The sequence below is a fragment of the Ovis aries genome, chromosome 4 (assembly GCF_016772045.2).
Source record: "Ovis aries strain OAR_USU_Benz2616 breed Rambouillet chromosome 4, ARS-UI_Ramb_v3.0, whole genome shotgun sequence".
NCBI classification, from domain to species: Eukaryota; Metazoa; Chordata; class Mammalia; order Artiodactyla; family Bovidae; genus Ovis; species Ovis aries.
The window spans coordinates 32,871,649-32,896,554 of record NC_056057.1 but is presented as its reverse complement, the minus strand read 5'-3'; the positions used below and the strand labels follow the sequence as shown (position 1 = coordinate 32,896,554).

Here is a 24,906-nt window from a genome sequence, read left to right as displayed (position 1 = left end):
CCCTTGAATCTTTTCGTCACCTCCACTGTATAATTATAAGGGATTTGATTTAGGTCATAGCTGAATGGCCTTGTAGTTTCCCTACTTTCTTCAATTTGAGCCTTGAATTTTCCAATAAGGAGCTGATGATCTGAGCCACAGTCAGCTCTTGGTCTTGTTTTTGTTGACTGTTTAGAGCGTCTCCGTCTTCTGCTGTGAATAATCAATCTGATTTCAGTATTGACCATCTCGTGATGTCCCTGTGTAGAGTCGTCTCTTCTGTTGTTGGAAGAGCGTGTTTGCTATGACCAATGTGTTCTCTTGGCAAAACTCTGTTAGCCTTTGCCCTGCTTCATTTTGTACTCTAAGGCCACACTTGCCTATTACTCCAGGTATCTCTTGACCTCTTCCTTTTGCATTTCAGTCCCCTGTGATGAAAAGGATACATCTTATTTCGGTGTTAGTTCTAAAAGGTCTTGTAGGTCATCACAGAATCATTCAAATTCATCATCTTCAGCATTAGTGGTTGGGGCATAGACTTGGATTACTGGGATGTTGAATGGTTTTCCTTGGAAAATAACTGAGATCATTCTGTCATTTTGGGGACTTCAACCAAGTACTACATTTTGGACTCTTTGTTGACTCTGAGGGCTACTCCATTCCTTCTTAGGGATTCCTGCCCACACTAGTAGATATAATGGTCATCTGAACTAAGTTCACCCACAGCTGTCCATTTTAGTTCATTGATTCCTAAAATGTCAGTGTTCACTCTTGCCATCTCCTATTTGACCACATCCAATTTATCTTGATTCATGGACCTCACATTCCAGGTTCCTATGCAACATTGTTCTGTACAGCATGGGACTTTAAACTTTCACCACCAAATACAACCACAGCTGGGTGTTGTTTCTGCTTTGGCTCGGCCTCTTCCCTCTTTCTGTAGTTACCTCTCTGCTCTTCTCCAGTAGGATATTGGACACCTATCAACCTGGGGGGCTCATCTTTCAGTGTCATATCTTTTTGTGTTTTCATACTGCTCATGGGTTTCTCAAGGCAAGAATTCTGAAGTGGTTTACCATTCCCTTCTCCAGTGGACCACGTTTTGTCAGGCCCTAACTAGCAAGGACATGCCCTTCAGCCCGGGTTGTCCCACTGCTGGGCCTCGTTGATCGTGTGAAACCTTCACTGGCTGTCAACTGTTGACCCACGGGTGGCCCAGGGTAGAGGCAGAGGCCCTGCTGGAGTGTCTGGGAAGGGGGTCCAGGGGAGGGAGCCGGTGTTGGAGGACACCCAGGAATGGAGGGCTCCTCCGTCTCTCTGCTGCCAGTGGCTGCCCTGGGGCCAGTCCACTGCCGGTTTAGCTATAGGCTATATGAATGTGAATCTTAAGATATCCTGTTGATCTCTGACTTGGTGTTTGTCCAACCAGCTCCCTCTGACTGGATCCCCCAAATGCTTATTCTCACTGCAGCCCCACTCACTAGGGGGTGTATGACAGGTCAGTTCAGAGTAGAAATAGGAGTTTGCTGTGTTTATTTCAATCACAGTATGTATCCATTTTGCACCTTTAAGAAAAATTAACTGTATAATCTATTGCCAAGGTCCTTCCTAGGGCCTAGAAGCAGTTCATGCAAGCAAGTACTTAGAAGCTTAAAGAAATCACTGGGAAATTGAACTTCTGATATTTACCTTAATGAGAAAGAAGGCAGATATTGAGGGAAAGAGAAAATGTGGGTACGTTTTTATTATAGTGTCCTCTTATTGCCTTGGGTTGGAAAAGGTAGATAAGTCACTTCATTAGTTATTGACAGAATTATATTGGCAGCTTCGTCAGGCTTCTGAGCCCATGTCTTCCCCATTTCCTGTAGTTGTTTGGAGTGGTGATCCTGGCCGCATTTTATGCACCCACTTGGGTTGCTTCTACGCTTTGATGATTGTGAATAATGCTGCTGTGAACATAGGTGTACAGATATCTCTGATTCCCTGCTTTCCATTCTTCTGGGTAGGTATCCAGGAGTGCAGCGGCTGGATCATATGGTAATTCTATTCTTTCATTAGATTTTGAGGAACTGCCATACTGTTTGCTGTAGAGGCTGCACTATTTTACATTCCTCCCAGCAAGTATGAAAGTTCTAATTTTTCCTACATCTTGCCAAGACATGTTATTTTCATTTTTAATTTTTTTTTATTATAGCCATTCTAGTAGGTATGGAGTGTTATCTCACTGATTTTGATTTGCATTTCCTTAATGACTAATGGTTTTGAGCATCTTTTCATGTGACACACATACTTCTAAAAACATCACCAAAGCTGGCAGTGGTTTCTTTTAGCACTTGGGGGAATAACTGGTTTGAAAGTTATCACCTAGTCAATAAGATCCCTAACTTTGCATCGTTTAGAGAGTGTGTGTGTGTGGGTGTGTGTAGCCAGTATTTCTGTTAGTAAACTATAGAACAAGTTCATGCTGGTTAATATCTTCATCAGATTGAGGTACCTAAAAGAGCACTTGAACAGGGTGGGGAGGTTTATTGACCCAAAGAATTGATATAGTTCTGTGCCTTCTGAAAGATGATTTTGATCTTGCTGCAAAGTAAGGATTAGATTGCTTTCAGTCTGAACCATTATATTTCTTCTAATTGTACAGGGAAATGAGGCAGTTTATTTGACCAAGGGCTCAAGAGTGTGAGCTCTGAAATCTGACAGCTGGGGTTTAAATCATTTCTGCATCACTTCACTGTCTATCCAGCTTCAAATACTGTGTAACTTCTCCATGTCTAATTTACCCATCTATAAAATGGGATGTTACCTCATGGGGTTTGTGTGGATTAACTGAGTTAAAATAGATTAAACATTTGGGACAGTGCTGCCACTAGAAAGCACTCAAATGTTATTACTCATAATTTATTACCAAAAAAGGGCCCGTGTAGTTGGAGCGAGAGTGCCACAGATGACGGGCCTCTCACCTGGAGTCTTCAGGGCTCTCATTAGGGGCTTTGTGGGTTTTGTTGTTGTTTTGTTTGTTTGTTGGCCACCCCACGGGCATGTGGGATCTTAGTTCTCCAGAAAGGGATTGAGCATGCACCCCTTGGATTGGAAGCATGGGAATTCTGAAGCACCAGGGAAGTCCTTACTAGGGACTTCGGATTGTGTCCCAAGTACAATGAGTTGATTAGCTCAGCTTTTAAAAATTAGTCTAGCCCAATGGCTGTCCAATAGAAAGCTAGTTCAGGCCACTTATATAGTTTAAAATATTCTAGTAGCCATGTTAAAAAAGCAAAAGAGAAATGAAAAGTATTTTTTATATTTTATTTAAACCAGTATATTACAGTTTTAACATGTAATCAGTATTTTTTAAATTGAGGTTTTATATTTTTTGTACTAACTGTTTAAATTCTGCTGTTTGCTTTATACTTAAGCTCATCTTGGACATGGATTAGCCACATTCCCCGTGCTTAGTAGCTACATGTAGACTTTGGATGATGAAGATCTATTATGAGAACACCTGGAAACAAAAGTGAATGTGGGAGAGCATGTCGCGCAGTAGTCCAGAGAGAGATGCTGGAGGCAGTGAGGTGGCAAAGAAAGCGGCTGGCAGGCCCAGGGCGTTAGGTAGGAGGTAGTGTGTGTAGGTGGACGTCCGTTGATGAGCTCGAGGGAAATGCAGGTTCAGTTACCGAGGCTGAGTGCACGGTTCCTAGCGTACATGACTGTAGATGGTCTCGCCAACTTACTGTGAAATGTAGTTAACAGAGGAGAAAGGGACTCACTCACTATTGGGCTTGGACCCAGGTGTCAGGTTTCAAGCATCGCTTGAAGAAGATGATCATCTTTCTCTGTGGCTTCGAGGTCTGTGTGAGTGGAGGGTAACTTGGACTGTTCTTTGTCTCAGTTGCTCTAATCACATGATTTTTATGGAATCCTAAATTATAGTCGCCTCCCCGTGTAAGAGAGTGTATCTTGTAACAGTTGAGGATGGCTAGAAAGTTGTGAGGACTGGGAGATCTGTGTGCTGCACTGGAGGCTGAGATCCCCCCTGGATGTTTGTTCAGTTTAGCCACTCTGTTGTGTCCAACTCTTTGTGACCCCATGGACTGCAGCATGCCAGGCTTCCCTATCCTCCACTGTCTCCCAGAGTTTGCTCAAACTCGTGTTCATTGAGTCCATTCACTGAGTCTGTCCATCATCCATTGAGTTGATGATGCCGTAGAACCATCTCATCCTCTGTTGCCCTATTCTTCTGCCCTCAGTCTTTCCCAGCATCAGGGTCTTTTGCAGTGAGTCGGCTCTTTGCATTAGATGGTCAAAGTATTGGAACTTCAGCTTCAGCATCAGTCCTTCCAACAAATACTTAGGATTGATTTCCTTAAGGAATGACTGCTTAGATCGCCTTGCTGTCCAAGGGATTCTCAAGAGTCCAGCATCACAATTCAAAGGCATCAGTTCTTTAGTGCTTGGCCTTTTTTATTGTCAGGCTCTAACATCCATACATGACTACTGGAAAAACCATAGCTTTGACTATGCAGACTTTGTCGGCAAAGTGATGTCTCTGCTTTTAATACGCTGTCTAGGTTTGTCATAGTTCTTCTTCCAAAGAGCAAGCATCTTTTCATTTCATGGTTGCGGTCACCATCTGCAGCAATTTTGGAGCCCAGGAAAATGAAGTCTGTCACTGTTTCCATCGCTTCCCCTTTCTAAAACCTCTAGCTGTGGTTTTTGTTTGTTTTGTTTGACTGCGCCGTGGGATCTTGATTCCTTGACCAGGGATTGAGCCCTGGCCCTTGGCAGTGAGAGTGTCGAGTCCTGACCACTGAACTGCCAGGGAGTTTGCTCCCTCTAGGTTTTATCAGTGATGAAGATGATGTGCAACACGGCTTGTGAGGTTGGCAGTGATCTGGTCTGTCTGTGTATGTTGATCCCCTTGAGTTGAAAGTTCATTTCATAGGAATGGTTTGAATGTTATCCAAGTAGTCATAATGGTAACATTTAAGAGAAATATATATTAAGGTAGATATTTTAAAAAATTATCTTGTATTTGAAATTTGTACCATTATTTATTAGAAATGTAATTGGTACATGCAGTATAGAATTTTTGTTTTTTTTTTTTAAATTAATGTAGCTGGTTGTCTATAGACAGATGTAAGAGAACAAAGTTCCTGGGATGATTTATCCATAGCTGGCAACAACTGGTTCCTGTTCCCGTAAAATGTGTTGAGCTGTATTTGTAGGAAGTTCCTTTCATGTCTGATGGCTTTTCTCCTGCTCCTGTGGGAATGAAGAATAGGCAGAATGACTTCATTCTTACAACCCCTCCTCAAAGATTGAGTTTGATTTTGTGTTCAGGAGGTTGTTGCTTGTGTGTGTCTGTGTGTGAACAAAGTGTGCTGGCGTAAGAGTATTGAATATCCTACTTTTAGTTTTAATTTTACTGGCTTTTATAATGCTTGTGACTTTCTACGTGTACTTTTTAAAAAAAATGTGTGTGTCACTTCATTTGTGTCCGACTCTTTGCAACCCTATGAACTGTAGCCCACCAGGCTCCCCCGTCCATGGGGATTCTCCAGGCAAGAATACTGGAGTGGGTTGCCATGCCCTCCTCCAGGGGATCTTTGCAGCCCAGGGATCAAACCTGCTTCTCTTTGTCTCTTGCTTTGGCAGACAGATTCTTTACCACTCGTGCCACCTGGGAAGCCCTTTTTATATCTGTTCATGATAAATATTTCTGTATATCACTGTAGACTTTTTAGTGAATCTGGAATTTGTTTCCTTTGCTCCCACTGAAGAGGGTGCCTGGACTGTATCCCCAACACTATCCTATCATCTTCAGAAATGCACACGTTCAGTCAGGAGGACTTGGAATCTAGGGTCGTGTGTGTCTCACCCGTTATCTGGAGCACGGGAGCCAGTGTAACATTTAGGAGGAGGTTACTCGTGACACTCCTTACAAAGAATCACATCACTATGGTTAATAATCACTAATCTGGTGGGAGAACAAAGATCAGTGAAGAGATCATGAAATGACATTGCTTTCTCTTCCAGAATTAGGTCAGCTCAGGTGCTATGGGAATGGGGACGCTTTTCACAGTCTTGAGGGTATGTCTGGAGCAAGTGTGTGAGGGAAGTATATTGAAGATGATGGGAGATGTGAGCAGTACCAGATCATTGATTACCTCCTGCACCAGGTAGAAGTTTGGCATTTTGAAGACACCCAAGAGAAGTAACTTCCAGCAAGAGGGCAGTTACTGGGCTGGAAGAAAGGATTTGATGGGACCCAAGCAGTGGGTATAAAGAAAAAGTCATCAGCAGTAGATTTATCTACAGAGTATGGATTACACCACACCTATAGGGGATTGGGCTTCTCTGTTGACCCAGTGGTAAAGAATCCGCCTGCCAATGCAGGAGGCACAAGAGACATGGGTTCAATCCCTGGGTCAGGATGATCCCCTGGAAAAGAAAATGGCAACCTACTCCAGTATTCTTGCCTGGGAAATTCCAAGGACAGAGGAACCTGGCAAGTTACAGTCAATGATAAGGTCACAAAAGAGTCGGATACAACTTACCAACTAAACAACAGCAACCATAAGAGGTCAGCTGAAATACAGTTTTATGGAGGGTGGAAGGAGGACCTCTGTGTCAGAGGAAATCTGATATGTAAAGTTCAAAGGAAGATTCTCAGTTCTTTAATTTGGTATTCTAGAAGAGGGTCAAGAAGAAACTATTGATTATGATGGCTTCACGAATGTATACACAAAGGCAAAACTGATCAAATTTTGTGCAGTTCGTTGTGCTTCAATAATATTTCAAGGTTTAAAAAAACAAAGCTATTATCTAGTAATATCGACCTTAGTTATTTTTAACAGCTTTGAGATAAAACTCACATACTATATAATTCGCCCATTGAAGTGTACAGTTCATTAGTTTTGAATGTCAACAGGTATGTGCAGCCGTCACCACTGTCCATTTTAGAACATTCCCGTCCCCTCAAACTTCCAGCTGTTGCCCTCCACCCTCCCACTCTCACCTGCCCTTTGCAACAACTCGTTTGCTTCCTGTCTCCGTAGAGTTCTCCGTAACGGGTATTTCATATGCGATATGTGGTCTTTTGTGACATGTCTCTACAACGTATCTCTACAACGTGGATGAACCTTGGAAAACTTACGTTAAGTGAAAGAAGCCAAAGTTTTCCAAGGTTCATTCACGTTGTAGAGGTATGTCAGTTCTTCATTCCTTTTTATGGCCGAATGAAATCTCATTGAGTAGCTGTTCCACAATCTGTTTATCCATTCATCAGCCGATGCACACTTACATTGCTTCCACTTCAGTCTAAATTTAATTCTTACTGCTCTCTGATGGCAAGCAATGATCTTTGCAGTTATCCTGTTATTCTTTCCTTGCTGTTTTCTACATTTGGATGAATATTTTAAAATAATGTTGAACATTTGGGATTTTTAAGTCCTAAATGTATAAAAAGGAGGAATCCAACCAAGACATTTCCTATGAGGCTTTAATTTACTTCAATACTTTCTTTCTCCTCCAACTGGAATTTAAACTCTCCAGTCATAGAGAAATATTTCCTTTTGGGTTTGAGTAAAACAAATGTATTTAGAAATAAGAATTGGGGTTTGTTAAGAGATTCAAGAAAATGTTGGAAATGAGCGATGCATGTGTTTTTGTTTTTAACTTCTTACACAAGGCCGTTTAAAAGAAAACATTCAGTGGCTGAGCTAGATGGCTGCTGCTGCTGCTGCTGAGTCACTTCAGTTGTGTCTGACTCTGTGTGACCCCATAGGCAGCAGCCCACCCGGCTCCTCCGTCCATGGGGTTTTCGAGGCAGGAACACTGGAGTGGGTTGCCATTGCCTTCTCCGGAGCTAGATGGGAGAGGTGGAAAGTACAAGATGTTCTAGGAGCGGAGAGGAGGCAGGAACCTAGAGGTGGATGGTCTCTGTGTCAGACACTAGGAGCCTTTGTCTTTCTTCCTAGTGAACGCAGGATGAGTCAAAACGTTAGAGCGCACCAAGTGTAAGTTGTGTTTACTCTGAGAGTTCCGTGGGTGGCAGTGCCATGATGGAATTGAGCAGTCCTGTAGCACGTCCAGGTGCCTACCTAGTAGATTTAGAACTGGTTACTATAGCGTTGCTCAGTCATTTAGGGGTCGGAAACCCTTCTGGGATCTGTGAATCTGACGAGGGCACTGACAGTAAACAGACTTCTCCCATCTCTCAGTTCTGATCACCCCCAGAAAGCTTTGAGTTGGCATCCATTTATGTCTAGGTCAAAACCACCTAGGCTGTGTTGTTAAATTGTTCTCAACTATGTACCAAGATTGATGCTTGACTTTTTTAGAGTTTTTTTTTTTTTCCTTCTGGTTTTAGAGTCAGGTTTACATACAATAAAAATTTTTTTATCTATGATAAAAATTTACGATTTTTAACATATAAAGGCTGTAGTTTCTAATTCCTAGAGATTTTACACATGGGATAGTTAATAGCATTTATCATTAATTAGGAGTAGGATGAGTAAATCTTATAAGCAATTTTGTTTTGAATATACTAAACTATATATAATATATGCAGTGAAAACCTTGAACATTTCCTCAGTTTTAGTTAAAAATTTACTTGTATTTATGTATGTCTGTGCATGTATGTTCACATATAAATATATATCTGTTTGTGTGTGTGCATGTATCAGTGTATGCGTAACATGGATCACTTTGCCAGCGGGCCTTCTGGAGGCGTTAGTTTCATGAGCATTGTTGCAGGTTCAGTCAGCATTGTCTATAAGTCGTGAGTATTTAACTTTCGTAGTGATTTCTCTTAAAAGTTAATGAGTATAAGCTAAATTATGTAACGACTACTGTATTTAGTGAAAAAATTGCCTTTGGGAAAATTAATGATGTTCATTTAAATTATCATACTAAATTAGCACTTACCCCTATTTTCTACACGCCTCTTCCACCATCTCTAGCCACCTCAGTACCCCTGCCCCTCAAGATACCCAAGTTTCCTTGAAGTGAAGTGAAGTGAAATCGCTCAGTCGTGTCTGACTCTTTGCTACCCCATGGACAATAGCCTACCAGGCTCCGCCGTCCATGGGATTTTCCAGGCAAGAAAACTGGAGTGGGGTGCCATCCCCTTCTCCGGGGGATCTTCCCAACCCAGGGATGGAACCCAGGTCTCCCGCATTGCAGGCAGATGCTTTACCGCCTGAGCCACCAGGGATGGCTTTCACTTTTTACTTTCACTTAAAAGCTAAAGTTTAAATGGCAGATGTCTTTCCTGCTGTTCTAATTATTTAAATTGGAATAAGTTAAATATTTTTTAAGAATTCTGTTAAGTGACACAGAAAACCATTTATTGGTATTATAGTTTTAAAAATATAAGTAGATTTCGGTTTAAAGTTGTTTTTTTTTTTTTTAAAGGCATTACATATTGTATATTACCTATTTCATGGCATTATGGAAGGTTTCCTGTTTTTTGGCCCTTATTAAAAATTATGTCTCATCCAACATTACATGCACAGCAAACTTATCTCTAGAACAGGTAAACACTGTTATACAGAATTCTTGTTCCTATTATACTAGTAGTATTTCCTCCTGAGAACTAGTCACTTCATTTATGAACTATTTGAATCTCTTTTTTAGGTACTGGGGATAGTACAATAAACAAAAACCATTCCTATTCGCACTGAGCATGCTTTCTAGTGACTGAGACAGACAAATTAAATTTTAGGTAGACAGTTAAGTGTTCTGAGTTAAAAATAAAAAAACAACAACAAAAAATGAAGCTTTATGATTTAAACAGTAGCTGTAATTTGAGACAAAGATCATTGTGCTTCTAGACCTCACCCACAGGAAATTCACCATGTCAAAGCTTACCTATGAAAATACTAACAGTTCCATTCACAAATAGGGGTTAACCTTATTTAAAATGGAAAAGCAATTTAAAGTTCACCTCCAGACAAACCTTGCTGTAGCTTTCAATCTGCACTCAGCAGACAAAATAAAAGCATGAAATGTACTATGTAAGATAAACATTCCTTTAGAATAAATTGCTTAAAGTTTAGTAGGAAATTGCCATTAAAACTTAGTGTGTTTCTTGATGGTTTACTGTGTCCTAGGGGGCGGACATGACTGAGCGACTTCACTTTCACTTTTCCCTTTCATGCATTGGAGAGGGAAATGGCAACCCACTCCAGTGTTCTTGCCTGGAGAATCCCAGGGATGGGGGAGCCTGGTGGGCTGCCGTCCATGGGGTCGCACAGAGTCGGACATGACTGAAGCAACTTAGCAGCAGCAGCAGGGGGCCAGAAAACATTTTCAAGGGCTGTCCTTCAAATTTTGCAATAAAATTGATGAGGAAATGCTTTACTATAAACTAATAGAAGCTTAGTTTGTTTTACTTTTCAAGAAAAACTTGTTACAGTTCTTAGGAGCAAAAGATAGTTGAATTTGATTTATACTGATGAGGTGTATGCCTGCAGTTTATAGTATGATAAAATTTAGTTACTGTTCTAACAGCCTTTTGTTACATTATCATGCATGTGTAATAATGCAGCTACAGGAAAGACAGTTTCCAGTTGTACTTTTTTCCAATCCATTCTAGGCTTAGAAGACTCTTAGTATAGAAGCGCTTCTTTTTATATTTTCTACTGTTCAGGAATTGATAAACCACTTATATTAGTCTTTAGTTCAAGACTCCAGGCAGGATATCTTCCTTCATTTTGCTAGCCTGCCTTGAGAGTAGTCTGTTCTGATACATCCTTTAAGCTGTAAAAGGAAGTTCTTTAAAAAGGAGAATCTTAAAAAATAAACCTTGACTTGGGCCCTTCTCCTCTGCAAGGAGCAAGTATGACTGTGTTGGTGGTTTGTGTATGAGAAATACACGCGTCCTTGTCCTCCAGCCTCAGGACAAGCGGCTGTAGCTCTGCACACTGGCTTTCTGTGCCTTTTGTTGTTGTTCAGTTGCCAAGTCGTGTCTGACTCTTTGCAACCCCATGAACCTCAGCACACCAGGCTTCCTTGTCCTTCACTATCTCTTGGAGTTAGCTCAGACTCATGTGCATTGACTCGACGGTGCTATCCAACCATCTCATCCTCTGTCATCCCCTTCTCGTTTTGCCTTCAATCTTTCCCAGCATCAAGGTCTTTTCCAGTGAGTTGGCTCTTCACATCAGGTAGCCAAAATATCGAAGTTTCAGCTTCACCATCAGTCCTTTCAATGAATGTTTAGGGTTGATTTCCATTAGGATTGACTGGTTGGATCTCCTTGCAGTCCAGGGGACTCTCAAGAGTCTCCACCCGCAACCAGAATTCAAAAGCATCGAGTTTTCAATGCTCAGCCTCCTTTATGGTCAGCTCTCACATCCGTACATCTTGGTTAGATCAGCTTGAAGTCAAGGACCTCTGGAGAGGCAAGAGTGAAAACCCACCAGATGCTCTCTCTGGGGCCCTTCTTGCACTTCTGTATTCCCAAACCCCAGTTAATTTGGGGGGGCTCATTTCCATCACAATTACTTAAAACCGTCTCCTGCCCTTGCGAATAACGCGGGAAACTGAAAGCTTGTAATTTTGTCTCCCCCTCCTGATAGGTGCTGGATAGCTTACTAGTCCAGTATGGAGTGGTGGAGAGCTGTGAGCAAGGTACATGTCTTCTCAATTGCTTTCAAATTTGTAAAAGGAAGAAAGTGGAAAGAAAACTAACTCCTTTTCCTTCTTTTTTTTTTTCTTCCTGTAGTGAACACTGACTCAGAAACTGCCGTCGTCAACGTAACCTATTCCAATAAGGAGCAAGCTAGACAGTAAGCAGTTTGAAACTTCTAATCTCTATGTAATAACAAGGTTAAATATAGTACTTTTATTTTGGGCTAGTGGGTAGCAGACAACTTTATTTTGCGAAGTTTGACCTTGCAAATCTTTTTAAGTTTGAATGTCTGTTAAGAATCTACATCGGTTAAAGTTTTATTACATTTTCAATATAATGTTAGTGTCAGTAATAGTTATAGTATGATGCTGAATTATATCCTGTTTGCAAAATGTTCTGCACGTGGGTATCATTGCTAAATTACATTAAAGACCTTTTTTCCCCTTAACTATTGGTATGATACATACATTGCTGCTGTTCTACACAAAGCTGGTAAGTTGATCATGTGTTAAACCAACACCAGTGTTAAATGTTAAGTTAACCTGTTCACTTATTTTTCTCATGATTACCAAATGTCATTTAGAAGTGTGTAGGCATGGGGCTAATGTAATTTGGTGGGAAAAAAATATTCCAGTGCAACAGACAGGCAAAATTCCACAGATCAAAAACTTTCCCCTAGGAAAAGATAATTCCGTAGGCTTGGGAATAATCTAACAAATTGATTGACCACTGGAGAGAAGAAATGAGGTTCCCACAAATACTGCTTTTGACTGGCCTGCTCAGAACACAGACGTGGAGGGATGGCACACGGGTGCTGTGTTCAGGTGGAGCCAGACTGTGCTCTCTGTGGGGGAGCAAGGGCCATGCTGACTGACCCTGAGACCTAAAGGGCAAGGGCAAAACCAGCGGCTCTAGTGGGAATAGAACTAGGTTTACCAAAGGCAGCCCCCGCCCTTGGAGGGCCGATTAAAAGGAAGATAGGGCTGGGGAAAGAGCTGGAAATCTGCATAACACAAGGGGAACTTTGTTTTTAAAAGTCGGTAATGTTTACGTGGTTCAGAATTTTTCAAGTCGAGATACATATACTGCAAATCTCCCTTCCAGCGCTGTTCCCCAACTACTTCACTGCTTCCTCGGAGATAACCATATAGAAGACTAGTACATCTGCGTATCTGCCTCCTTTTTTACACAGATGATACCATAGCACTTGAGGGTTTTAAACGGATGTAACATATCTCTTCTGGTTGCATAGAATTTGGTTGTATAGATGTGGAATGTCTTAGTCTCAAATTAGAGTTTTAGGTCTCTTGCAGTTGTGAACAAAGATGTAGTGAATCCCTTTTGCAGTCATTTTGCAAGTGTGTAAGTAAGCACAGTCATAGGTTAAATTCTTAGAAGTAAATTTGCTAAGTCAAGAAGGATGTGCCTTTTTTGTTGGCTACTGATGAGTTATCCTTTCTGGATCTTGAATAGTTTAAATCCCCCCCCGGGACTAGGAGAGGGTCCATTTCTCCTTAATTTTCCCTAACACAGGGCTTTATCAAACCTGGCCTGTCAAGTGAGCAAAAAGTAGTATCTAATCATGTTAATTTCACATTTTTCTCAGAAGCCAGACTCGAGATTCACTTTTAACGCTCTAATTTGAGACTCTTAATGTGTATTTAAAATGTTAATTGAAGTATAGTTGATTAGTAGTGTTGTGCTCACTCTGCTTTAGAGCCAAGGGACTCAGGTTTACGCATACATACATTCTTTTTTCACTATTCTTTTCCATTTTCATTTATCTGAGGAGATTGAATGTAGCTCCCTGTGCCAAACAGGAGAACCTGTTTACCCATTCTAAAGGCAACAGTTTGCATCGGCCAACCCCAAATTCCTGGTCCATCCCTCCCCTGACCCTTAGCAACCACAGGTCTGAATTCCATGTCTGTAGAGACTCTTAATATTCAATTTTTCCTTCTCTTTGTATCTTTCATTTATTTAACATAAATATTAACAGTTTATATGCTTAGTCGCTTAGTCATGTCCAGCTCTTTGTGACCCCATGGACTGTAGCCCACCAGGCTCCTCTGTCCATGGGATTTTTCAGGCAAGAATACTGGAGTGGGGTGCCATTTCCTCCTCCAGGGGATCTTTCTGACTCAGGGGTTGAACCTGTGTCTCTCTGGAGTGTCCTGCATTGGCAAGCAGATTCTTTACCACTGAGCCACCTGGGAAGCCTCAACAGTTTATATGAAGACATAGAATTGTAGTATGAGTTATAAAATAAACTGATTTCTCGCAAACTGTTCTTTAATCATGATATGAGGGGAACAGGAAAATTTCACATTTTATACCTGAAGTAGAGTGAGGGTAAAAGTGTGCAGTAAGAAAGACAGGTGCTCCATTCATTTACATGATTGTGCAAAGAGCTCTGCTAAGTACTTGACAGAGCCAGCTCTCTGATAGATGGAAAATAAGGGATGACATGATAAACCCAAGGATATTTGAAGATTGCCGGAGGCCAGTCCCAATTGCCTTACTTGATGATTTATTATGTGAGGAAGGCAATGGCACCCCACTCCAGTACTCTTGCCTGGAAAATCCCATGGATGGAGAAGCCTGGTAGGCTGCAGTCCATGGGGTCGCTATGAGTCAGACATGACTGGGTGACTTCATTTTTCTTTTCACCTTCATGCATTGGAGAAGGAAATGGCAACCCACTCCAGTGTTCTTGCCTGGAGAATCCCAGGGACGGGGGAGCCTGGTGGGCTGCCGTTTATGGGGTCGCACAGAGTCGGACACGACTAAAGTGACTTAGCAGCAGCAGCAGCTTGGTAAAGAGCGAAATGCTTAGTCTAACAGTTATTTAGCCATATGGGAGAATGTCTGCTGGAGAATACCTCCATAGCTGTACATAGCTTTGAAGAGATTTAAAGTGAACTTGACTGGGGACAGGTTGACATTTAGCACCCCTACCCCTCTTAGAAAAATTCTGAAGCATTAGGAGTACAGGCACAGGGCAGACTCTCATCAGGGCAGAAGATACGCCTGGCGAATGTGGAGACGTTTTAATTCTGAAAGTACTTTGTGATGATTGTTAGAGATGGTCAGGATCCTATGGATCACATGAAGGGAGGGAAAGACTGTTAGGAGTTTGTGGCTTAGGTAACTATAGAATCTAAAGAAATCAGCTGGGCATTTCAAGGAGGGAAAGTCATCGTGTCCTTTATTCTAGTAGTCAGTCCATTAACATTTATTGAGTGTCAGCTATTGACCAAAGGTTGCCAGTGAATAAAGGCAAAGTTTCTGTCCTCAAGGGTGTGCTCCCTGGTGCTGGAAGAATATTTGGAGAGGGATTACATGATTTAATTTTTGTCCAAGTTGAATTTTCCTTTTAAGAATCCTGGGTTTTCTCCACCTCAAGAATTTCAAAGATCAAAGAGAATTAGACAATAAGTGAGTATTCATAGGAAGTTAACAGAATGGACAAATAGTTTTGTGGACAGTGTTATGAAAGCTATTAGCTTTCTAGTAAACTTTTTTTTTAAAGATAGGAAGTGCACTATCATTTTTAAAGGAGAATTAATTGTATTTGAGAGTCATTTGATAAAGTGGAAAAAGCATGGACTCTGAAGTCAGCCAGCTCTGACTGTAACCTTAACCTCTCTGAGCTTCTTTTCTCAGCTACAAAATGAATGCTGACAAGAAACTATTATATTTGTGTATATAAGCCCACATTTATAGACAGTAGTCTTATCAAATGGCCTGGCGCCCAGTAAATAATAATTCTAGTTCAACCCCTTGGTTTTGGGCACCGATAGAGCAGCTAGTCGTGGCTTGCGCAGGGGAAGGCTGATCCATTCAGGGCTTGTCTCCTGAACCCAGCAAGCCTGTTCTCTGAGCTCCACCAAGACTGTCTGCTGCCTAAGCTAAGCTGGCCTGATTTCTTCCTGCCTTTCCCATGGCAGCCATCCAAAGCTTGCTTCTCTAGGTGATAAGGGCTGAGTTGACATTCTCAGTTGACATCTTTAGCGTGTGTTAACATAGGCGTCTCTGTAACTGGGATGCGCTTGTGCAGATGTGAGTAGAGTGCGGAGACTAAGAGGGTTCATTTCCAGAGTCTGGTTCCATGGAATGGACTCCTGGTGACGCTTTTCTAGCTGTGACTCTGCTCAAGTTAATGTTCCTTAATATAATCCTATCTGTGAGATGCGAAGGTAGTAAGTCAGTAGCTATTAAACATTTTCCCAGCATTTTTCACTGCTGTAGAGAAAGCCCTGTTATTGTACAGGATACTTCATTTCAGATAATAACTGAAGTTATTATAATCCTCAGGAGTTAGAGACTAGTTCAAAAGCCTCTTTTTACTTAAAGCTTTATGAATGACACACTTTTTTTTTGTAATGAATGACAGTTTTTAGAGGATTCCTCAATAAGGCTGTCTCTAAGACAGAATTTAACATGGAAATTCCTGCCACCTTGTGGCTAAGAAGAAAATCAAAAGTTAACAGTGCTAATAGTACTAGGAAATACATATATTTGTTTTAACCACACGCCTCAAATTACTAATTTCTTAGAATAATAAATGAGTAAAAATAATGAAAACTTATTTAAATCAGGAATATGTATTTAGTGTTTATTGTTCCTGGAAGCAAGACAGACTTGGATCTCATGGATAACCTATTCCTTCCATCTTCTGGGGATGCTCAGATAACAAAGATTCTAATTCATTGGGAGATTTGTCATGGGTGACAAAGAAATAACCCTTTAGAATTTCTACATATTTAGTTCTTTTTTTATTTTAGAGTTACTATTTCTTCTCTCTTTTGTTTGTATTTAGGGCCATTTATTATCTAGTTCAGTTCAATCCAGTCGCTCAGTAGTGTCGAGCTCTTTGCGACCCTGTGGACTGCAGCACACCTGGCCTACCTGTCCATCGCCAACTCCCAGAGTTTACTCAAACTTATGTCCATTGAGTCGGTGATGCCATCCAACCATCTCATCCTCTGTCATCCCCTTCTTCTCCTGCCTTCAATCTTTCCCAGCATCAGGGTCTTTTCAGATAAGCCAGATCTTCACATCAGGTGGCCAAAGTATTGGAGTTTCAGCTTCAACATCAGTCCCTCCAATGAATATTCAGGACTGATTTCCTTTAGGATTGACTGGTTTGTTTGATCTCTGTGCTTTCCAAAGGACTCTTAAAGAGTCTTCTCCAACACCACACTTCAAAAGCATCAATTCTTCTGAGCTCAGCTTTCTTTATAATCCAACTCTCCCATCCATACCAGACTACTGGAAAAACCGTAGCTTTGACTAGACAGATGGACCTTTGTTGGCAAAGTAATGTCTCTGCTTTTTAATATGCTGTCTAGGTTGGTCATAACTTTTCTTCCAAGGAGTAAGCATCTTTTAATTTCATGGCTGCAGTCACCATCTGCAGTGATTTTGGAGCCCCAAAAATAAAGTCTGACACTGTTTCCCCATCTATTTGCCATGAAGTGATGGGACCAGATGCCATGATCTTTATTTTCTGAATGTTGAGTTTTAAGCCAACTTTTTCACTCTCCACTTTCACTTTCATCAAGAGGCTCTTTAGTTCTTCCTCACTTTCTGCCATAAGAGTGGTGTCATCTGCATATCTGAGGTTACTGATATTTCTCCCGGCAATCTTGATTCCAGCTTGTGCTTCCTCCAGCCCAGCGTTTCATGATGTACTCTGCATATAAATTAAATAAGCAGGGTGACAATGTATAGCCTTGATGTACTCCTTTCCCTATTTGGAACCAGTCTGTTGTTCCATGTCCAGTTCTGACTTGCTTCCTGACCTGCATACAGATTTCTCAAGAGGCAGGTCAGGTGGTCTGTATTCCCATCTCTTTCAGAATTTTCCAGTTTGTTGTGGTCCACACAGTCAAAGGCTTTGGCACAGTCAATAAAGCAGAAGTAGATATTTTCCTGGGACTCTCTTGCTTTTTCCATGATCCTAAGGTTTTTCTAAAGATAAATTTGGTGTTTTATTTTTTAAAACTGAACTAGAGTTAACAGCGCTGTGTTAATTTCTTCTGTACAGCAAAGTGATTCAGTTATGCATGCATATGTGCGTGTGTGTTGTATATAATGCACTGAGTTGTCTGCAGTGGCTCCGTGATAAAGAATCCGCCTGCTATGCAGGAGCTGCAGGGGATGCGAGTTTGATCCCTGGGCCTGGAAGATCCCCTGGAGAAGGGAGTGGCAACCCACTCCAGTATTCTTGCCTGGGAAATCACATGGACAGAGGAACCTGGTGGGCTACAGTCCATGAGGTCACAAAGAGTTGGACATGACTGAAGCGACTTAGCACGTATATATATATGTGTGTTTATATGCACACACAAACACATTCTTTTTTGTATTTTCCATTATGGTTTATCCCAGGACATTGAATATAGTTCCCTGTGTTATACAGTAGGACCTGTGTTGTCCAGGGATTCTTATTTCTGGTGTGTAGTTTGTTGTTGTGGAATAGAAATGCAGTTTATATATTGAAGCTGCTGTTGCAGATCTTTCTGTATCAGCCTGAAGATATGTATAAAGTACACACAGCAGGGTTAGAAACGACTTGGCTGATGGCCAAGGCGAGGATGTTGACTCTTAAACTTTGAAAATTATGCAAATATAAGATTTATTCTAGAAAAAGGAACAATAGATCAAGTAGTAAGATAAATAAATTTTTTGCCTTTTTTGCCATTCAGAGATAACCAGTGTGAAATTTGACATCAGGTTCGGTAGACTTTGTCTCATGCATTACAACTTACTATTTATTATTTACAATTAATTTTTATTGGAGTACAGTTGATTCATGATGTTGTGTTAGTTGCTGCTCTACAGCAGAGTCAGTCAGTTATGAGTGAGTGAGTGAGAGTCTCTCAGTCGTGTCTGACTCTGCATCTGCGTGGACTGTACAGTCCCTGGACTGCTCCAGGCCAGAATATCGGAGTGGGTAGCCGTTCCTTTCTCCAGGGAATCTTCCCAACCCAGGGATCTAACCCAGGTCTCCTGCACTGCAGGCAACTTCTTTACCAGCTGAGCCACCAGGGAAGTCCAAGAATACTGCAGTGGGCAGCCTGTTCCTTCTCCAGTGGATCTTCCCAAGCCAGGAATCGAACCAGGGTCTCCTACATTGCAGGTGGATTCTTTACCAGCTGAGTTAGTAGCTGGTAGCTACTAGCTTGGAGAAGGCAATGGCACCCCACTCCAGTACTCTTGCCTGGAAAATCCCATGGATGGAGGAGCCTGGTAGGCTGCAGTCCATGGGGTTTCGAAGAGTCGGACACAACTGAGCAACTTCACTTTCACTTTTCACTTTTGTGCGTTGGAGAAGGAAATGGCAAGCCACTCCAGTATTCTTGCCTAGAGAATCCCAGGGACGGGGGAGCCTGGTGGGCTGCCGTCTATGGGGTCGCACAGAGTCGGACACAACTTAAGCGACTTAGCAGCAGCTGCTAGCTAGCTGGTAGCTACAGCCAAGTAGCTACCAGGGAATCAGTTATGCATATACATATATCCAGTCTTCAGATTTTTTCCCCACATAGGTCATCATTACAGCTTTTAAAATGCCAAAGATCATTCTGTAGAATTGTGCAGGCTGTCTTTCCGTCAGCTATATTTATACTATTAGTAGTCTCTCTCCGGTATGTCATCCCTACCACAGGCTGTGCAGCTAGTCCTCTGGTGGGCATCTAGGTTGTTTGCAGTTTTTTGCCATTAGAACTAGTTTGGTAATGAAGTCTTTCATTGTTTCCTTAAGATGCCTCCCTGCAGTTGTATTATCAGGCTTTTGGTTATTATTGCTGAATTGTATGTCTCAACCTCTTACTCTTGGTACAAGGAGAAAATGGAATGATGTGACTTTTCAATGATGGCTAAGCCTCATTTTGTTAGGACCTACGTAATACCCAGCAGTGAGAGAGATCTAGGAATAAGGGAAGATTTTAGACATGGAATTTACAGAGCCTGAAGACCATAAATCTGGTCGTTTATAGTTTTTCAGGTGGGGAGGCTAATGCCAAATCACAGAACGACCTTTCCGAGGTTCCTTGGCTACTTACTGTTCAAGCTGGTTTAGAATTCTAGTCTGTCTTTCACTGCTCAGCTCTGTATGTGTGTACCATTGGATACATTTAACTTCTCTGAGACTCTGTTCTTCTGTCTAATCCTTGAGATAAACTACTTATTCTTTCTTGCAAGACCCTTTCAGTCCTACCCTGTGATCTACCCCAATAAACTTAGCAATGCGATTAAGTGCTGCTGCTGCTGCTGCTGCTAAGTCACTTCAGTCATGTCTGACTCTGTGTGACCCCATAGACGGCAGCCCACCAGGCTCGCCCGTCCCTGGGATTCTCCAGGCAAGAACACTGGAGTGGGTTGCCATTTCCTTCTGCCAGCCAGCAGAACTGCTCATGGGTGGGAATTTCCTGGTGGTCCAGTGGTTGGGACTCTGCACTTCCAATGCAAGAGGCGCAGCTTGGAACCCAGGGCAGCCAAAACGAAGCAAAACAAAAACTACTACTCACCATCTTCTGATTGACTCAGAATCACAGCAGAGCAATCAAGTAATGATAGGAAACAGCATTCTGAGTAATACACACGTGGGATAAACATCCTTGAGTTCCGCTGAACTGAATGCATATGTTTTGAATAATTAGATGACAGTTTTTGATCACGTGTCTTGCATGTACAGTAAGGTTGGTGAAAATACTAGAATGTTTTCCCCTGAATTCAGCAGACTACTAGATGATGTAGCATAGAGAGGTTATAGTGGTAGACTTAAAATTCAAAAATGTGTAGTCTTCAGTTGTGACACAGTCATCGCTGGCAGTTTATTCACTCCTGTACCTTCAGCTGTGTGCAGGTGTGGAGCGCCATGTGGGAAGGGGTCAGGAGCCCTGGCAGCTCGCAGTGGGGTATACACAGGGCATGCTGTTTGCTCTCTGACGGGAACAACCTGAGTTTGGAGTCATTGGGGCCCAGACGGCACTGGGTCCTGGAGCACTGTGCCGCCTGGCCTCCCAATGGAGAGCATCTTTTCTTTTGCTCTCAAAGAAATCTTCTTAAAGCAGTACAGTGAAGTTGGGAAGTTATAGTTTAGTTATAGTTTATTCCAAGTTGAGAGTTGTTTCTTGGAACACACGTTACTGTATTTGGATACCCAGAAGCATCTGGTGACTTAAATGTTTATCTCTATTTATTTCCATGGAGAAGGACGTCTGTCTGTCTGTCTGTATATGTCTCTTAATCAGGAAAGAAGCTAATTAACTTTTTAGTAACATGGACTGTAGCCTGCCAAGCTCCTGTGTCCATGGAATTCTCCAGGCAAGAATACTGGAGAGGGTTGCCATTTCCTTCTCCAGGGGATCTTAATGACCCAGGGATGGAACCCACATCTCCTGCATTGCAGGCTGATTCTTTACTTTCTGAGCCACCAGGGAAGGGCTCCCCAGCCCCCAACTTCTTTTTTTAAAGTAACATTACTGACTTAATTGCACAGTCACTTACTCTCTTCTGAAGTGCTCAGTTGTAGAGTGGGGAAGGATGTTACTGTGAACTGTCCTTTTATGTACCAGGTCGAGTTGAGCCCTTCATTGCGTTGGGCTCTCCTCTTGTCTTCGAAAGAAGCTTCAGGGATAGGTTTCTCCTGGGCTTTGAAAAGCTTTATCTAATTTGTTGAAACATCTGTAATTCCAAACTTTCTGTAGTAAATGTACATCATTGATGTTAATAAAATTTCTAGCTGTTGTCTTCCTTTAGAAATAGCCAAAATACTTACGGGCCCTTAATGCACATATTCTTTAGGAAAGAAGGAGAGGGAAGAAGGTAGGAAAAATGTGTTAACTGAAGGTTCTTGTATCAGGGCATTGGTAAAACAAGTTTTTCTGTGTGTCTGCTATCACCTATGAAGTTTATGAAAAGAATGCCATCTGTAGCTACTTTTTTTAAAAAAATTGAAGTATAGTTGATTTACAATGTCTTGTTAATTTCTGCTGTACAGCAAAGTGATTCAGTTACACACACACACACACACGGGAAAAGAATGTCGTCTGATACAGAACTCGCATGGAAATATCCCAAAATATATTGTATTTGGAAAAACAACAAATCACAAGACCATGTATATCATGATCTCAGCTACACTTTAAGAAGGCACTGAACACTTAAACACCTGTGTGAACAGATGGAAAGAACTGGTCCATTTGCAGAAGTTATCACAGTTAATAGTTACTCTAGGAAGGGTCTTGGAGGTAATAGTGATAGAAATTTCTTGATACTTTGTTAGTCTGTATGACTGGGACCTTTTAAAGAGTTAATTCGTGTGCATAGACCTGTAGGACAGTGATGGAACAGGCCACTGATGTGCGAAAAGGGCAGAATTCTGAGTCCTGAGAACATTGGTGTGTCTTGTCTGGCTTTCTACATCTGCCATGCAGTTTCATGGTTTTGTTAGCCTTTTTGGTGCTGGGTCTATTCTCTTTCTCTTTGAAATGGAAAAATCTCCAGATAAAGCAGTATGTGAACCACAAATGATCACTCTGAGCAACCAGACAGAGCATTTTATGCCTGTTTTTCTCTCCTTGCCTGGGTCGAACTCAGGGCCCACTGGAATACCACCTGAGCAAAGATTCTGAGTAACCCTGGAGAAAGCGTGAGGCCTTTTTTTTTTTTTTTTTTTAAATTCTGTTGTGCACTGGGAGTGTGTATTATTAGGGTGATGTCTATATGGCAGTATCTTCTGCCAACTTTTAATGAGTTCTTCACATTTAAAATATGTAGATAAGCTAGAACACACCAATGTATCTTATAAACTTAGGAATCTTACACACTTATCTCATAAATAATAAGTTGATGCCAGACATGGGTATTTACATAGAAATGTAAACAGGCAGAATCCTTCTGGTGTGAGGAGCCTAGAGAAGGGACAGTCATTGGAAGGAGGTCCTGGCGGGGCTTCTGGGACACTGGGGTGTCCTAGCTCTGAATCTGGAGATGCATGCTCACTGTGTGAAAATTCATTGAGATGTTTGCTTAAGATTAGGTACTTTTCCATAGTTCAGTTCACTCGTTCAGTTGTGTCCAACTCTTTGCAACCCCATGGACTACAGCACACCAAGCCTCCCTGTCCATCACCAGCTCCTGAATGCCCATCGAGTTGGTGATGCCATCCAACCATCTCATCCTCTGTTGTCCCCTTCTCTTCCTGCCCCCAATCTTTCCCATCATCAAGATCTTTTCAAATGAGTCAGTTCTTCACATTAGGTGCCCAAAGTATTAGAGTTTCAGCTTCAGCATCAGTCCTTCCAATGAATACTCAGCATTGATTTCCTTTAGGATTGACTGGTTTGTTTGATCTCCTTGCAGTCCAAGGAACTCTCAAGCGTCTTCTCCAACACCACAATTCAAAAGCATCAATTCTTCGGCCCTCAGCCTTCTTTATAGTCTAACTCTCACATCCATACATGACCACTGGAAAAACCATAGTTTTGACTGGATGCACCTTTGTTGGCAGAGTAATGTCTCTACTTGTCAATACGCTATTTAGGTTGGTCATAGCTTTTCTTCCAAGGAGCAAGCAAGCATCTTTTAATTTCCGTAGTTTTCCATAACAAGCCTCTAAAATGGGAGGAAAAAAAAAAAAGTAAAAGTAAAGCTCCTCTCGAAATAGATGAATGGGTGCGTGGATGGATGGATCGGTAGGGAGAAGACAGTTTCCGTCGTTTCCTTTGGTTCACCACCACCCCTGTCTCCCTGCCTCAAATCAGATCATAAATTCCACAAGGTCATGGATTGCTTTTTTCCCTCAAGAACAGGCTCATAATAGGTATTGAGTGATTTTATAGTGGTAAGAAACATGAGTGTTAAGTTCTACTTCCTCCAGTGAGTGGCTCAGAGATTTTTGTCCTTTGATTCTGAAAGTGTTTTAAATATTTGTTCTTAAGACATTAAAGCAAGGGAGGTGTGTATTGTAACATCTTTTCTATTCTGATTTGGAAAGACTAGCCAGAGGAGAGCCCCCTCCTCCTGTTCTGTGGGGGTCCTCACAGGCTGTTACTGACTTCATGGTGAATAGCTTAGTAAACGTTGTATTTTGTTTGCTTGGGTTTTTCTGGCCACACTGTGTGTCTTCTGGGATCTTACTTACCTGCCTACCGATTGTACCCAGACCTCAGCAGTGAGAGCACCAAGTTCTAACCACTAGACCGCCAGGGAAGTCCCCATTTAGAGTTTGACAAAATGTGTTTTCACTTTACTGGTAAATGGCTCATATGTTCCCTTGGAAACCTGTCTGTTTTCCCCATGTGTCCTTCAAAGGGAATGTGGGTGGGGAGTGTTAGGTGTGTTCTGGATTTGCTATCTGTTCAGTGGCTTTATTCACGAGCTTTAGAGCTAGGGATCCTGAGTGGAAGAGGTGGTATTGCTGTTACTCAGCCTGGTTCCTCTTCCCACCCCCTGCTCCTTGTTGACTTTCAGAGCTTTAGACAAGCTGAATGGGTTCCAGCTGGAGACCTTCACGCTGAGAGTGGCCTACATCCCCGACGAGATGGCGGCCCAGCAGAGCCCCTCCCAGCAGCCCCGAGGCCGGCGTGGGTTTGGGCAGAGGGGCTCCTCAAGGCAGGGGTCTCCAGGGTCAGTGTCCAAGCAGAAGCCGTGCGACTTGCCTCTGCGCCTGCTGGTTCCCACCCAGTTCGTTGGAGCCATTATAGGAAAAGAAGGTGCCACCATTCGGAATATCACCAAACAGACCCAGTCGAAGTGAGTATTTCCTGGGGTGCGATGGGTGTTTGAATCTTCATAAGAGTATGTTGCTTGCTACTTCATGTCCTCCTGAACATGCTTATGATTCCTTCTTGTATGCTACTTGGGAATCTGGAAAAACCTTGTGATTTGATATCTTTAGTATTCATTTTATTAAAACCTGGGGCTGAACCTTAATCTTAAAGAGAACTTCAGATTTTCACACATGAATGGAAAACAAATGATACTCTTGATGGGGGAGGCCCTGACCTCTAGGTGGCTCTCTGCTCCCCCACCTCCACTGGTACCTGCCTTCTGTGCTTTTAGAAGTAATTTTCTGGGTCCAACACAGAAGAGTTTTTCAGTCTTGCTTTACTTCAGTGAAGAATAATTCAGTTTATGATCTGTAGTTATCCTGTCTTTAAGCCATGTAGTTAGAATGGTTCTTTCTTTAGGATGTTGTTTGATAGTTTTAATTTGCAGTTTTGGGAAATTAGAAGATTCTCCATCAAATACTGGAGCTAACTTTTTAGGAGTAGAAA

At 41.9% G+C, this 24,906-nt stretch overlaps 1 protein-coding gene across 7 annotated transcripts in view; it reads left to right on the top strand.

The window, feature by feature from the left end:
* IGF2BP3 (insulin like growth factor 2 mRNA binding protein 3) overlaps positions 1-24,906 on the top strand; it is a 151,635-nt gene that overhangs the window by 101,052 nt on the left and 25,677 nt on the right. For all 7 annotated transcript variants that reach the window (XM_012176514.5, XM_060414968.1, XM_004007792.6 and 4 more), the window contains 3 exons: positions 11,565-11,616; positions 11,711-11,774; positions 24,101-24,382. In XM_012176514.5, the coding sequence (XP_012031904.1) occupies positions 11,565-11,616; positions 11,711-11,774; positions 24,101-24,382 (398 nt within the window). The remainder of the gene's footprint in view (positions 1-11,564; positions 11,617-11,710; positions 11,775-24,100; positions 24,383-24,906) is intronic.